General features: G+C 36.1%; 1 protein-coding gene across 1 annotated transcript in view; it reads left to right on the forward strand.

Annotated features, from left to right (window-relative positions):
• LOC123551581 (fibrillin-1-like) overlaps positions 1-7,326 on the forward strand; it is a 38,821-nt gene extending 31,495 nt beyond the window's left edge. The window contains exons 10-15 of the mRNA XM_053541050.1: positions 516-638; positions 1,247-1,369; positions 1,966-2,088; positions 2,686-2,808; positions 3,406-3,528; positions 5,290-7,326. Of these exons, the coding sequence (XP_053397025.1) occupies positions 516-638; positions 1,247-1,369; positions 1,966-2,088; positions 2,686-2,808; positions 3,406-3,528; positions 5,290-5,384 (710 nt within the window). The 3' untranslated portion in view covers positions 5,385-7,326. The remainder of the gene's footprint in view (positions 1-515; positions 639-1,246; positions 1,370-1,965; positions 2,089-2,685; positions 2,809-3,405; positions 3,529-5,289) is intronic.
• The last annotated feature ends 6,778 nt before the right edge of the window (positions 7,327-14,104 follow it).

Genomic DNA, 14,104 nt, shown 5'->3' on the forward strand with positions numbered 1-14,104 from the left:
CATAATATAAAATTTATATTGTATTGTTAGTAGTTTAAAATACTGGAAAATCATTGTTTTTCTAATGTTCATGCAGAAACTAGAAACAAGTATATTGTAATACAGTTATTTCTGGGATATCAAATTCTACCATATTTTACAAATAAATGTCATTTGTGTTGCCATGGCAATGGATATTCCAAAAAAGCACCCATGCATCATTAAAATATAGAGTTGTGTTGATAAAAGGGCCTGTGATGAAACCAAAAATAGTCTTTTATCAAATCGTCCTGGAAAACATACACCTCATGCAGAGATCGAACCCACAGCCCCAGTGATTCGTAGATCTGTGCTCTTCCATCTGAGAATTATGGAAAATTATGATTCATCTTTTTATCACCTTGGAGTGAGATTGAATAACAGCTGAGGACTTTTCTTTCAGATAGAGAAGGATTTTCAGACTCCATTATAATCTGTATTATTTACGAGAAACCTTACATGCCCTGAATGAAACATGATCTGTCAATTATTTTCAGACATTAACGAGTGTACAACAGGAACAGACAATTGTGATCAGAATGCAGCATGCGCCAACACTGAGGGAAGTTTCACATGTACTTGTAACGCAGGTTTTTCTGGCAATGGAGAGACATGCAGTGGTAAGTGTGTCTTTAGACAAATGATAGAAAGTGTTCAATTTCTGCCTCTAAGAAACAATAGAACTGTTCCATGAGAAAACCTGTTTTAGTGACATAATATAAATTTATATTGTATTGTTAGTAGTTCAAAATACTGGAAAATCATTGTTTTTCTAATGTTCATGCAGAAACTAGAAACCAGTATATTGTAATAAAGTTAAAAATGAGAAATCAAATTCTACCATATTTTACAAATAAATGTCATTTGTGTTGCCATGGCAACTGATATTCCAAAAAAAAGCACCATGCATCATTAAAATATAGAGGTGTCTTGATAAAAGGGCCTGTGATGAAACCAAAAATAGTCTTTTATCAAATTGTCATGGAAAACGTACACCTCATTCAGAGATCGAACTCACAGCCCCAGTGATTCGTAGATGTGTGCTCTTCCATCTGAGAATTATGGAAAATTAAGATTCATCTTTTTATCACCTTGGAGTGAGATTGAATAACAGCTGAGGACTTTTCTTTCAGATAGAGAAGGATTTTCAGACTCCAATTATAATCTGTATTATTTCAGAGAAACCTTACATGCCCTGAATGAAACATGATCTGTCAACTATTTACAGACATTAACGAGTGTACAACTGGAACAGACAATTGTGATCAGAATGCAGCATGCGCCAACACTGAGGGAAGTTTCACATGTACTTGTAACGCAGGTTTTTCTGGCAATGGAGTGACATGCAGTGGTAAGTGTGTCTGTAGAGACAAATGATAGAAAGTGATTAATTTCTGCCTGTAAGAAAAATAGAACTGTTCCACGAGTGACATAATATAAAATTTATATTGTATTGTTAGTAGTTTAAAATACTGGAAAATCATTGTTTTTCTAATGTTCATGCAGAAACTAGAAACAAGTATATTGTAATACAGTTATTTCTGGGATATCAAATTCTACCATATTTTACAAATAAATGTCATTTGTGTTGCCATGGCAATGGATATTTCAAAAAAAGCACCCATGCATCATTAAAATATAGAGTTGTGTTGATAAAAGGGCCTGTGATGAAACCAAAAATAGTCTTTTATCAAATCGTCATGGAAAACATACACCTCGTGCAGAGATCGAACTCACAGCCCCAGTGATTCGTAGATGTGTGCTCTTCCAACTGAGAATTATGAAAAATTATGATTCATCTTTTTATCACCTTGGATTGAGATTGAATAACAGCTGAGGACTTTTCTTTCAGATAGAGAAGGATTTTCAGACTCCAATTATAATCTGTATTATTTACGAGAAACCTTACATGCCCTGAATGAAACATGATCTGTCAATTATTTTCAGACATTAACGAGTGTACAACAGGAACAGACAATTGTGATCAGAATGCAGCATGCGCCAACACTGAGGGAAGTTTCACATGTACTTGTAACGCAGGTTTTTCTGGCAATGGAGAGACATGCAGTGGTAAGTGTGTCTTTAGACAAATGATAGAAAGTGTTCAATTTCTGCCTCTAAGAAACAATAGGACTGTTCCATGAGAAAACCTGTTTTAGTGACATAATATAAATTTATATTGTATTGTTAGTAGTTTAAAATACTGGAAAATCATTGTTTTTCTAATGTTCATGCAGAAACTAGAAACCAGTATATTGTATTAAAGTTAAAAATGAGAAATCAAATTCTACCATATTTTACAAATAAATGTCATTTGTGTTGCCATGGCAACTGATATTCCAAAAAAGCACCATGCATCATTAAAATATAGAGGTGTCTTGATAAAAGGGCCTGTGATGAAACCAAAAATAGTCTTTTATCAAATTGTCATGGAAAACGTACACCTCATTCAGAGATCGAACTCACAGCCCAAGTGATTCGTAGATGTGTGCTCTTCCAACTGAGAATTATGGAAAATTAAGATCCATCTTTTTATCACCTTGGAGTGAGATTGAATAACAGCTGAGGACTTTTCTTTCAAATAGAGAAGGATTTTCAGACTCCAATTATAATCTGTATTATTTACGAGAAACCCTGAATGAAACATGATCTGTCAATTATTTTCAGACATTAACGAGTGTACAACAGGAACAGACAATTGTGATCAGAATGCAGCATGCACCAACACTGAGGGAAGTTTCACATGTACTTGTAACGCAGGTTTTTCTGGCAATGGAGTGACATGCAGTGGTAAGTGTGTCTTTAGACAAATGATAGAAAGTGTTCAATTTCTGCCTCTAAGAAACAATAGGACTGTTCCATGAGAAAACCTGTTTTAGTGACATAATATAAATTTATATTGTATTGTTAGTAGTTCAAAATACTGGAAAATCATTGTTTTTCTAATGTTCATGCAGAAACTAGAAACCAGTATATTGTATTAAAGTTAAAAATGAGAAATCAAATTCTACCATATTTTACAAATAAATGTCATTTGTGTTGCCATGGCAACTGATATTCCAAAAAAGCACCATGCATCATTAAAATATAGAGGTGTCTTGATAAAAGGGCCTGTGATGAAACCAAAAATAGTCTTTTATCAAATTGTCATGGAAAACGTACACCTCATTCAGAGATCGAACTCACAGCCCAAGTGATTCGTAGATGTGTGCTCTTCCAACTGAGAATTATGGAAAATTAAGATCCATCTTTTTATCACCTTGGAGTGAGATTGAATAACAGCTGAGGACTTTTCTTTCAAATAGAGAAGGATTTTCAGACTCCAATTATAATCTGTATTATTTACGAGAAACCCTGAATGAAACATGATCTGTCAATTATTTTCAGACATTAACGAATGTACAACAGGAACAGACAATTGTGATCAGAATGCAGCATGCGCCAACACTGAGGGAAGTTTCACATGTACTTGTAACGCAGGTTTTTCTGGCAATGGAGTGACATGCAGTGGTAAGTGTGTCTGTAGAGACAAATGATAGAAAGTGATTAATTTCTGCCTGCATCATTAAAATATAGAGGTGTGTTGATAAAAGGATCTGTGATGAAACCAAAAATATTCAGTTAAGTTATTTTTTAGATTTGCGTATTATTATATTACTCGGGCTCCCTCGTGATATAATTCTTTCGCATCTGAACTCCTTACAAACAATGATTTTATTCAACAACAAGTGAAAAAAATATTATTTACAAACTGTAACACCACAGTTGCAATTGAATCCTAAAAGTTTATATTACCAGCCATGTATTGAACCCCAATCCCTATCAGTTTAGAGGTAACCTTTGATTGCACTGTTACAATAGTGAAATATAGGTCATTTTCAGACATTAGCGAATGTACACTGAACTCCAACAATGATTGTTACATGAATGCAGCAGTGCACTTACACTAGTAACCCTGTATGAATTTAGATCAAATCTGTACTAGTTTACTAACTAGACTACAACTACATACATAACTCAAATAGTTTCACCAAAGATTGTAAAATCCCTACACAGAGTATAAGCAAAAACTGTGAGTGCAGGTCTGTGATCACGGAACTGTTTGAAAGTTAACTTGAAGACCTACTTCTTTCTTGCACACCAGACTGGCGTTTCTTGTGATTTTACCCATGCCAGCAAAACCCATTTGGCACCCCCATGCCAGATGACTCTCGTGCTGTTAATGACAACTAGTACTAGTGGTTCATGCACTGATAATATATTGTTTTTGTAAAAATACGAAAAAAGCAGGTACCTTGATAGTTTCTCTCCGTACACTAAAGTACATTTCTTGATTCAAAATACATTAGTTTACTGTAACAATATAACGTTACGTGACAAACGATAAAACTAAAGTGGAATTTTGTTATCTCTACATCTACATGATACTTCCAACAATCATTAACGATTATGACTGGAAGGCGCTTGCCTGGGCAGTGTTAAAAATGAGAAAACTCATTAGGTGCAAAGAATAAAAATTACTACAGGTGCTAAGTTAAAAAACAGTGAAGGAAGTTACTGCAGATGTACAGTGGCCAGCCGCTCAGCAAATATGTTGAGGCTGGGGCTGGACTGTACATATTGGGGAAGGCCATTCCATAGTCTGATTGTACGGGGGAAGAAGGAATTCATGTGGTATTGAGTACGGGACTGTGGAATTAGGTAGTTCAGGTTTCTGGTCGGAGTTAGATGGTTATGGTCGACACATACATGATTTGTTCGGATTTTGTAAAAATAGATGAGAGAAGATTGTATGCGCCGTTGTTCTAAAGTTTGCCAGTTTAGGGTGTTAATCATCTGGGTTACACTGCTTGTATAGTTATAGTCGTTAAAGATAAACCGTGCAGCTGATCTTTGCACTTTTTCGACTTTGTATGAGAGGGACTTTTGCCAGGGGTGCGTAACGCAAAACATCATGACGTCACTTCTGCTTACAGATGTAAATTTCCCGCTCTTTGTGTTCATTCTGTACTATAAGAAAGAGTGCTACAAAGAAAGTATTTCTACCTGTTATTTGTAAAATATGGTATGCAAGAAAAATTAGCTGCCAGAATAAAATGCTAACATATATACGACATGCAAGAAAAATTATCCGTCATGTGTTTACCGCCCAGTGCGCAGGTGCCCTCGGGACAGATATTTCTATTTGATTCGTAAACACATGACTGATATTATTAATAAGTACTGGTACATATTTAGACAATTACAGTTCTTGAAAACATTATCTTACAGATATAAATGAATGTCTTCAAAATCCATGCCAGTCTGGGTTAGCCTGCAACAATAATGAACCTGGATTCTGCTGTGAATCTTCAACAAAACGATAAATACGAAGAGGACCCGTTGAAGATGACATCTAGGACGACTAGAATGACAATGGATTTATAAATCAATTCATGTTTAATTGGTAGATTTATATATGTTAATTATAATTAAAAAAAAAATTAAACATGGGAGTCAGCGAGTGATCTGGGTTTGATTCCCAGTCATGGCTGATATCCCGACTAGTGTTCAGCACTGGGTGATTTACTTAAATTGGTACTGTGTCTAGCAGTATCAGCCTAGACTGGATGCTTGGGAGGTAAAGATGACGCCTGCCGTGGGCTCAGCTAGAAATAAGTTGTTCCATCCATTCCAGATGGGGATTTCATCGACTGCCCACATTAAACAAGAAACCTTTTACCTTTTTTTTAAAGAAGCAGGCTTGCAGATGAAGATAAGACTTTCAGATAGCAGTGACAGTATCAAAGTTCAAAAGTTCATTATTTTTTCCAGCTATGGCCTGTTCACAAACATTCTGTATTCTCGAAATAGAAATCTTTATTTTTAAGTTTGTATATGAATCCATTGTCCTTCTTTCATGACTGAGGAAAAAAAAATCAAAAAAATCTCTTTTTCATATGAATGTTAGAAATGTATGTGTGTTTATCCATGCTATGTCTTAATATAGTAAATATATCAGATAACTGGCTAATAATTAATCACTTCTTCTATAGATTTAAATGTGTTAAGTATAATTAAGCTGTCTTCAAAATAGTCATTTGCTTAGAAATTCACAAAAGTACAGTTCTGAATTACTAATTAATAAGTTCATTTAGCTTTCCTCTTAAACATGGTGAAGCATTACCAGTACTCAATACTCAGAACAATATATTATTACTCCTTATTAATGTTAAACACAGTTATGCATTAATTTTTGCAGTTCAGAATTTCTCATTTAAAAAGTGTTTAGCTTTAACTGATGTTAATGTAATTTTCAATGTAAATCACATGTGTACAGAAGACCAAACATTCACCTCTGTTATAATGACCTTGTACATACTGGCATGCTGTAAAATCATTACTTTTTGTGGACATGAAATGAGCCACGCCATGAGAAAACCAACATAGTGCGTTTGCGACAAGCATGGATTCAGACCAGACTGCACATCCACGCAGTCTGGTCAGGATCCATGCTGTTCGCTTACAGTTTCTCTAATTGCAATAGGTTTTGAAATTTCGTGGTTCCAGCCAAACCGAAATTAATTGGTTGATAGCAGCCACTTGAGATGAAATTGATGAGAGCTTTTGTTTGTTTGTTCTGATTTAATTTCGTGTATTGGCACAGTTTGGAAACCCACAAAATTATATTCAACCACAAATATTATTGATTATACAGTAATTGTTATGATTGCACAAATTATCATCATTTTTGCAAATCTTTTTTGATCTTATAAAGTAATTGTTTTATTTTATGCTAAGGCCTAAAAAAAAATCTTTGTTTCCGGTAACATGCTAAAAAAAGTTAGGGTAGGTAGGTCGAAATTTTTTTTTTTTTTTTTTTGACTAAAGGAGACTTCTCGGAAACTATTTTTGTGTCAAAAAGTGAATACAAATAAGAGGGTTATACCTTTAGAGCATCAGTAAGTTGATTTCTAACATTATTGGCCATATTTAGAGCATAAAAAGTTCAGTTTTGCAACTTTTTGTTAAAAAGTTAAAAAAATATTCTCCAAGGCCATAAAGCATTTAGGGTCGGGCCTAAAAGTAAGGGTAGGTTGGGATACCGGAAACAGACATTTTTTTTACGCCTAAAATGTTTTATCTTATTAATTTACTACACCTATTGTAAACAGTTTTGATTTCTGTTCGAATATTTATGATTTTACTGAAATGTATGGAATGTTTGTGATAGAATTGTTGATATCATTTATCATTGTCGTTTTACTTTGAACTTTTCTGTCTTTCCCCATAAATTCTTTCCAATAAAATTCTTGAAAAAATTCAAAAGAGGAGTTTGTGATTTACTTGTGGTAGTGTATTGCTAATGTATTACACTATGAGTGTTTAACCCTTACACTGCTAAATTTCTGTAATGAACTTGTCCATCTTTCAGTTTGGACATTACATTTATCTGTTAAAAGTGGTGCTTACCAAAAAGATACTGACTGAATAGCAAACTGTGTAGCACTGGTCGCAAAGGCCAAATCAGTCGTGCCCAGCATGGTAAGGGTTAAGTAGACATATGAGTCATGCCATGGGAAAACCAACATAGTGGCTTTGCGACCAGCATGTATCCAGACCAGCCTGCGCCTCCGCGCAGTCTGGTCAGGATCCATGCTGTTCGTTTTCAAAGCCTATTGTAATTAGATAAACCGTTAGCGAACAGCATGGATCCTGACCAGACTGCGCGGATGCGCAGGCTGGTCTGGATCCATGCTGGTCGCAAAGCCACTATGTTGGTTTTCCCATGGCACGGCTCATATATTGCAGGATATGTTATATAGCATCAAAGGTGGTCTAAGAATACTTTTATCGAAGTGTTTCGAATCCTTTTCTGGAATTGTGTCATTTTTGTCAAGTCAGGGTTCAGGACAAGCAGATCCGACAGGTACTAAAGTCAGGGTTCAAGACAAGCAGATCCGGCAGGGTTCAAGACAAACAGATCCGGCAGGTACTAAAGTCAGGGTTCAAGACAAGCAGATCCGGCAGGTACTAAAGTCAGGGTTCAAGACAAGTAGATCGGGCAGGTACTAAAGTCAGTAAAAATATGGGACACTATGATTTGTTAAAACAAATCTGTAAACTTTCCTCAAAGTTTAACTGTTGCCATATAAAAAAGTGACCGCCAATTCTGAATATATTGCAGTTTGTGTCTGCATCTCTCATAGACCCAGTACTTCCAGTTTACTATGAAATCCAGCATTGAGTTTTCGTACAATGAATAATGGCCAAATTTCGAAACACTTGAATATACTAAATGTTTGTTATAGATACTGATTATAATAATCTTCACTACATAGTGCACTTCGTCTGGGTTCCCTGAATGGTGCCCGAATATTTGTTCAGTGCTATGGTTTCTGTGACAGCAAAGATAGACAATGTTTATACATATAAAAATACGAGTTTATAAAAATCAAGTAGTTTGTCTTGATTTTGTGTAATTTCCTCAACACTATAAGACAGCACAGCAATCAACTCCTACCAAAAAAAAAAAAAACAAGAGCACCTCTGTGGGGAGTATAATATACCCGAAGCAATGTTCCTATCAAATTTGAAAATCACGGATCAGAGGTCTAGGTCACAGTGACCATGAGACTGAGAAAGGCTTCAAGACTGTAAGTTACCGGTATAAAATGTAACAGATGTGGCTTTCAAATCTAATACAGTGACTAAATATTCGTGGAGGAGTATTGATTTTGGTGTCAGTGTCTAAAGGTTAAGGTCACAAATCTTATATTTTTAGCACACCTGAGCCAAAGGCTCGGGGTGAGCTATTGTGATCGCTCACCGTCCATCCATCCGTTGTCTGTCCTTATTTTCTTTAAACAGCATCCCCTCTTAAACCATCAGGCCAGTTTTGATGAAACTTCACAAGGATGTTCCTTGGATAGTCTTCTTTAAAAGTGTTCAAAGAATTGAATTCCATATAGAACTCTGGTAGCCATGGCAACCAAAGGAAAAACTTAAAAAATCTTTTTGTCCAAAACCACAGGTCGTAGGGCTTTTATATTTGATATGTAGCATCATCTAGTTGTCCTCTGCCAAAGTTTTACAAATTATTTCCCTAGGGTCAAATATGGTCCCACCCTGGGGGTCACATGGTTTAAATGGACTTATATAGGGAAAACTTTGAAAATCTTCTTGTCCAAAACCACAAGGCATAGAGCCTCAATATTTGGCATGTGACATCATCTAATGGTTCTCTATAAAGATTGTTCAAATTATGCCCCTGGGGTGAAAAGAGGCCCCGTCCCGGAGGTCCCAAGTTTTACATAGACTTAAATAGGAAAAACATTTTAAAATCTTCTTGTCTGAACCCACAAGACCTAGGTCATTGATGTATGAAGCATTGCCTTTGTGGTTTTCTACCAAGATTGTTCAAATTACGCCCATGGGATGAAAAGAGGCCTTGCCCTGGGGCTACCAAGTTTTACATAGACTTATATAGGAAAAAAGTTTTTAAAAATCTTTTGTTCTGAAACTCCATGATATTTGGTGTGTTGCATTACCTAGTGGTCCTTTACCAAGATTATTCAAATTATGCCACTGAGGTGAAAAGATCCCCACCAAGGGGTCCCAAGTTTACATAGACTTGTATAGGAAAAAACTTTAAAAATCTTCTTGTGTGAAACTGCAAGGCCTAGGCTTTTGATATTTGGTATGTAGTATTGCCTAATGGCCCTCTACCAGAATTGTTCATATTATGCCCCATGGATGAAAAGAGGCCCTGCCCCTGCGGCCTCAAGTTTTACATAGACTTACATAGGAAAAAAATTTAAAAATCTTCTTGTCTGAAAGTTCAAGGCTTAAGACTTTGATATTTGGTATGTAGCATTGCCTAGTTGTTCTTTAACAAGATTGTTCAAATTATTCCCTTGGGGTGAAAAGAGGCCCCACCCGGGGGTCACTTGTATATGAAATATATAGGAAAAAATACTTCAAAAATTATATGATCATTTTTCCTACATTGTTTTATTATAATTACCTGATGACCCCAAGTAATTAGGGGTCACTTGACTGTGACCTTGACCTACTGACCTACTTTCTCGTTTTTTAAGATACAGCCTTGGAATTTGGATGACATGTACAGTTCTGCATACCGATCATAACAGCATAGAAATTTGGACCACGTCAGTAACTTTCGATAAAAATTTCATTACTCATCTTTAATGTTCTTAGCCCTGACCTACTGACCTACTTTCTTGTTTTTGAAGCTACAGCAAACAGATTTGTATAAGTTTTAAACAGAATTCAGTACTTATCTTGAAGAATCTTTACCATGACCTTCTCATCAAGTTTTGTTTTTGTTTTTGAAGCTTTAGCAAAGAAATTTGTTCAAGCAAGCAATTAAACTCAGGTGAGTGATATAGGGCCATCATGGCCCTCTAGTTTGTTTCTAGGCTCTAAGTCACAAAGCATAATAGCTATAGCCTTTAAACTTTATAGGATGACTATAAGTCACCTGAGGAGAATCCCTTTTTTGTAATCAATAGGTCAAAGGTCAATGTCACTGACTTTAGGGACTGAAAATAGTTTTCGAACTCAAGACATTAAGTATAACAGCTACTGCTTTAGAACTCAAAACAGCGATGAAGTACCGCTAATGGAATATCACTATTGATTTTATAGTCAGTGGCCCAAGGGTCAAGGTCTCAGAGACTTCATTTAATTTCTGGTATTTTTTTTTATTTCTGAGTTCCAAGTCGAGTATAACAGGTATAGCTTTCAAACTTTACAGGATGACTAAGCACCACTTAAGAAAGACCCTATTGTTTTTGGTTTCAGTAGGTCAAACGTCACTGACCTGGAACTGAAAATGGTTTCCAGACTCGGAGTCATAAATTATGTCTCCCCCTCTTGTTTTTGCCCTGTCCATCCATCCGTCCTTCACACTTCATTTCCGGTCAATAAGTTAGAAGAACGAGGGCTTATGGAGTAGATGACCCCTATTGTCAGGTCACGGGCCTGAACATGGAAAACCATTTCCAATCAATAACTTGAGAACCATTTGATCCAAAATGATGATACTTAATAGGACGATTGGACATGCAGAGTAGATGGCCCCTATTTGGGGTCATTCTGTTGAAGGTCAAGGTCATAGGGGTTTGAACATGGAAAACTATTTCCGATCAATAACTTAAGAACCACTTGACCCAGAATCTTGAAATTTCATAGGATGACTGGACATGCAGAGTAGATCACCCCTATTGATATTTGGGATCACTCTTTTAAAGGTCACGGTCACAGCAGACAGAACATGGAAATCCATTTCCAGTCAGTAACTTGAGAACCATTTGACCTAGAACCTTCAAACTTCATAGGGTGAAAGGACTTACAGTGTAGATTACCCCTATTGTTTTTGGGGTTACTCCACCTAAGGTCAAGGTCACAGGGGCCATCTGTTGGTCACACTTTATATTCGAATTATTTGACCTACAGCCTTCAAACTTCATTATCATAGGGTGATAGTGCTTACAGAAGATTACCCCTATTTTTTGTTGTTACTAGTTAGATCAAAGGTCAAGGTCACAGTTGCCTGAACAAGGAAAACCGTTTCTGATCAATAACTTAAGAACCACTTGACCCAGAATGTTGAAACTTCATATGATGATTAAACATGTAGAGTTGATGACCTCTATTGCTTTTTTGGTCACTTGATCAAAAGTCAAGGTCTCAGGGACCAGAACATGGAAAACGGTTCAAAAACTTGAGAACCATTTGACCCAGAACCTTCAAACTTCATAGGATGTTAGGACTTAAAGAGTAGATGATCCTTATCGTTTTTGGGGTCATTTGACCTAAGGTCAAGGTCAAAGAGGTCTGAACATAGAAAACTCTTTCCAATCAATAACTTTAGAACCACATGACCAAGAATGTTGAAATTTAAAAGGATGATCTGACTTGCAGCGTAGATGACCCCTATTGATTTTTGGGTCACTCAGTGAAAGTCAAGGTCACAGGTGCCTGAACATTGAAAACTGCTTCCAGTTTATAACTTCACACACTTGTCAGACTGTCTTGTCAAAATTAAAATGCCCCTTTTTTGACTTAGCAGAGTTTGGTCAAGTTTTCGATGTAAGCTTGTATCTCAGTAGTCAGTACCAACTATTGGGAATGGATGGAAACTTCACACAATTGTCCACTGTCATGAGCTGATATGCAGTGTACAGGTTCCATAACGCTGTTTTGCAATTTTACAGAATTAATTATTATGTCCCTTTTTTTCCTTTTTTTGACTTTTAAATTCATTCAGTTGATAAAGCTGTTGAATAGTCCGACAGCTCTTGTTTGTTTTTGCAACTGTTTTCGCCTCCAGCATAGTCTAAGTGGTTTGGCTTATTCACAAATAACTTTTACACTTTTACTTATCAAAGAAGTGGTGATAGGTGTTGAAATATACATCCTTGGTATCATCTCTGGTTACATATTTTAAAATATTTGTTGCAGAAGTTACAAAAGAAGCACTGTTTATTCTGAATGTAATTTGAACAGCCCTTTTCATACTTACTTCTTTTTATTTGCTCGCAGCAATTTTGAAAATATTAACCTTTAGTCTTCAAGCCTCTGCACTGTTCGCTATTCAGTCAGTAAATTTTCAATGAATACCCCTTCGAAAAATAAATGGTACTCTCCAAAAATCAGTGACAGACCAGTCCATTTTAGAAATTCAGCAGGGTGAAGGTTAAAGAGATATTGAAGCTATTTAACGTAATGAGAGATACTAGTATGTCATTATTTCCCTTTAAAAGGTTATAGTGTTAAATGTATATAAAATATTTCCCTTTTTTTCCAATATGCTTGTTATTTCTAATTTCTTAAAATTTATTCAAGACAAAATTTTAAATCACAACAGCTGCAGCTTCGGAATAGCTCATTCCTTAAAATCATTCACGGAATTCAACTTTCCAAGCCCAAAAGCCCGTCAATTTGGTTATTTGTTGTGGGATGCCAATTCAACAAATTTCTGAAAGTTGCTTTTCAACACAAGGCATGTGACCACTAGACTAAGTCCTGTCGGAGAGCGTCCATCAGTTCGCCAATATCTTTGCTGTTGCTTTTTGGCACCTAGCTTAGGCCTAAAGAGTCTAGGCGATTCTACAGCATGATCGTAGAGGCGACTAATAAGGTCTGAATACTTTTTGCTGCATCTCTGTGATTTTAGCAGATTTACAAGCCCTCACATTTTTATTTCGATGCAAATAAGATGTGAAACCAAACTGTTTAGTCCTGCACTGCGCTGCAACAATAAAATCAACCTGGCTAAAAGAGGCTGGTGTTAGCGCTTTGTCGTATCTCTAGGGGCAGTTGTTGTCGGTACAAATGACGCAACTTTGAAAAAAAAATCATCGTACAGTACTGCTGGAGCAATGATATATTTCTACCTTCTTCCCAGAGTACTGCCACAATTCTTCAATGATCTAGTCACAACCAGACTCTATCCTTTCCGGCAAAGGTTGCTTCAAGGTGTCCGAATGGCTTGACGCTCAGCATGAAAAGTGAAACTGGCTTCTCTTCTACCTCTCATATCATAACTTCAGGAATGGGATGTCGAGAGTTGTAGAACTTGCTTCACAATCGACCTGAAATAAATTATGTATAAATCAAGGTGGCCGAATAACTAGATAGGTGTTTAAACCGAACAGTAAGTGTCTTGAACTAAGTTACTCACTGAGTAAGATATAAGACATACCAGTATGAATCTGGAAATAGCCACTTAAGGAGGTAGGTTACCTTCATATTTGTATGTGCGCATGTCCAACCGGAAGCTAACGTGACGATTTACGACGACGTTTACGACAAACTAAATGTGTTTGTATATTCATTCTTCTGAAAACAAATCATGAACCTGTCTTCGATCTGATGGTTTATGGTTTAATAATGCAGAAATAATAAATAAATTGCTGCACAAACGCTTCAAAACAATGTTGCCTTAAAATGACGTCATTGACGTCATGACGTTACGTGTCAGTTACCGCGCAAAATTAATAGCTTTTATCTTGAAAGTATGTAATTCTGTGCATTTTCTTTATTTTAACTATTTTCGAATAACCATTATTTGCTGAAA

Source organism: Mercenaria mercenaria, chromosome 4 (assembly GCF_021730395.1).
Source record: "Mercenaria mercenaria strain notata chromosome 4, MADL_Memer_1, whole genome shotgun sequence".
NCBI lineage: Eukaryota > Metazoa > Mollusca > Bivalvia > Venerida > Veneridae > Mercenaria > Mercenaria mercenaria.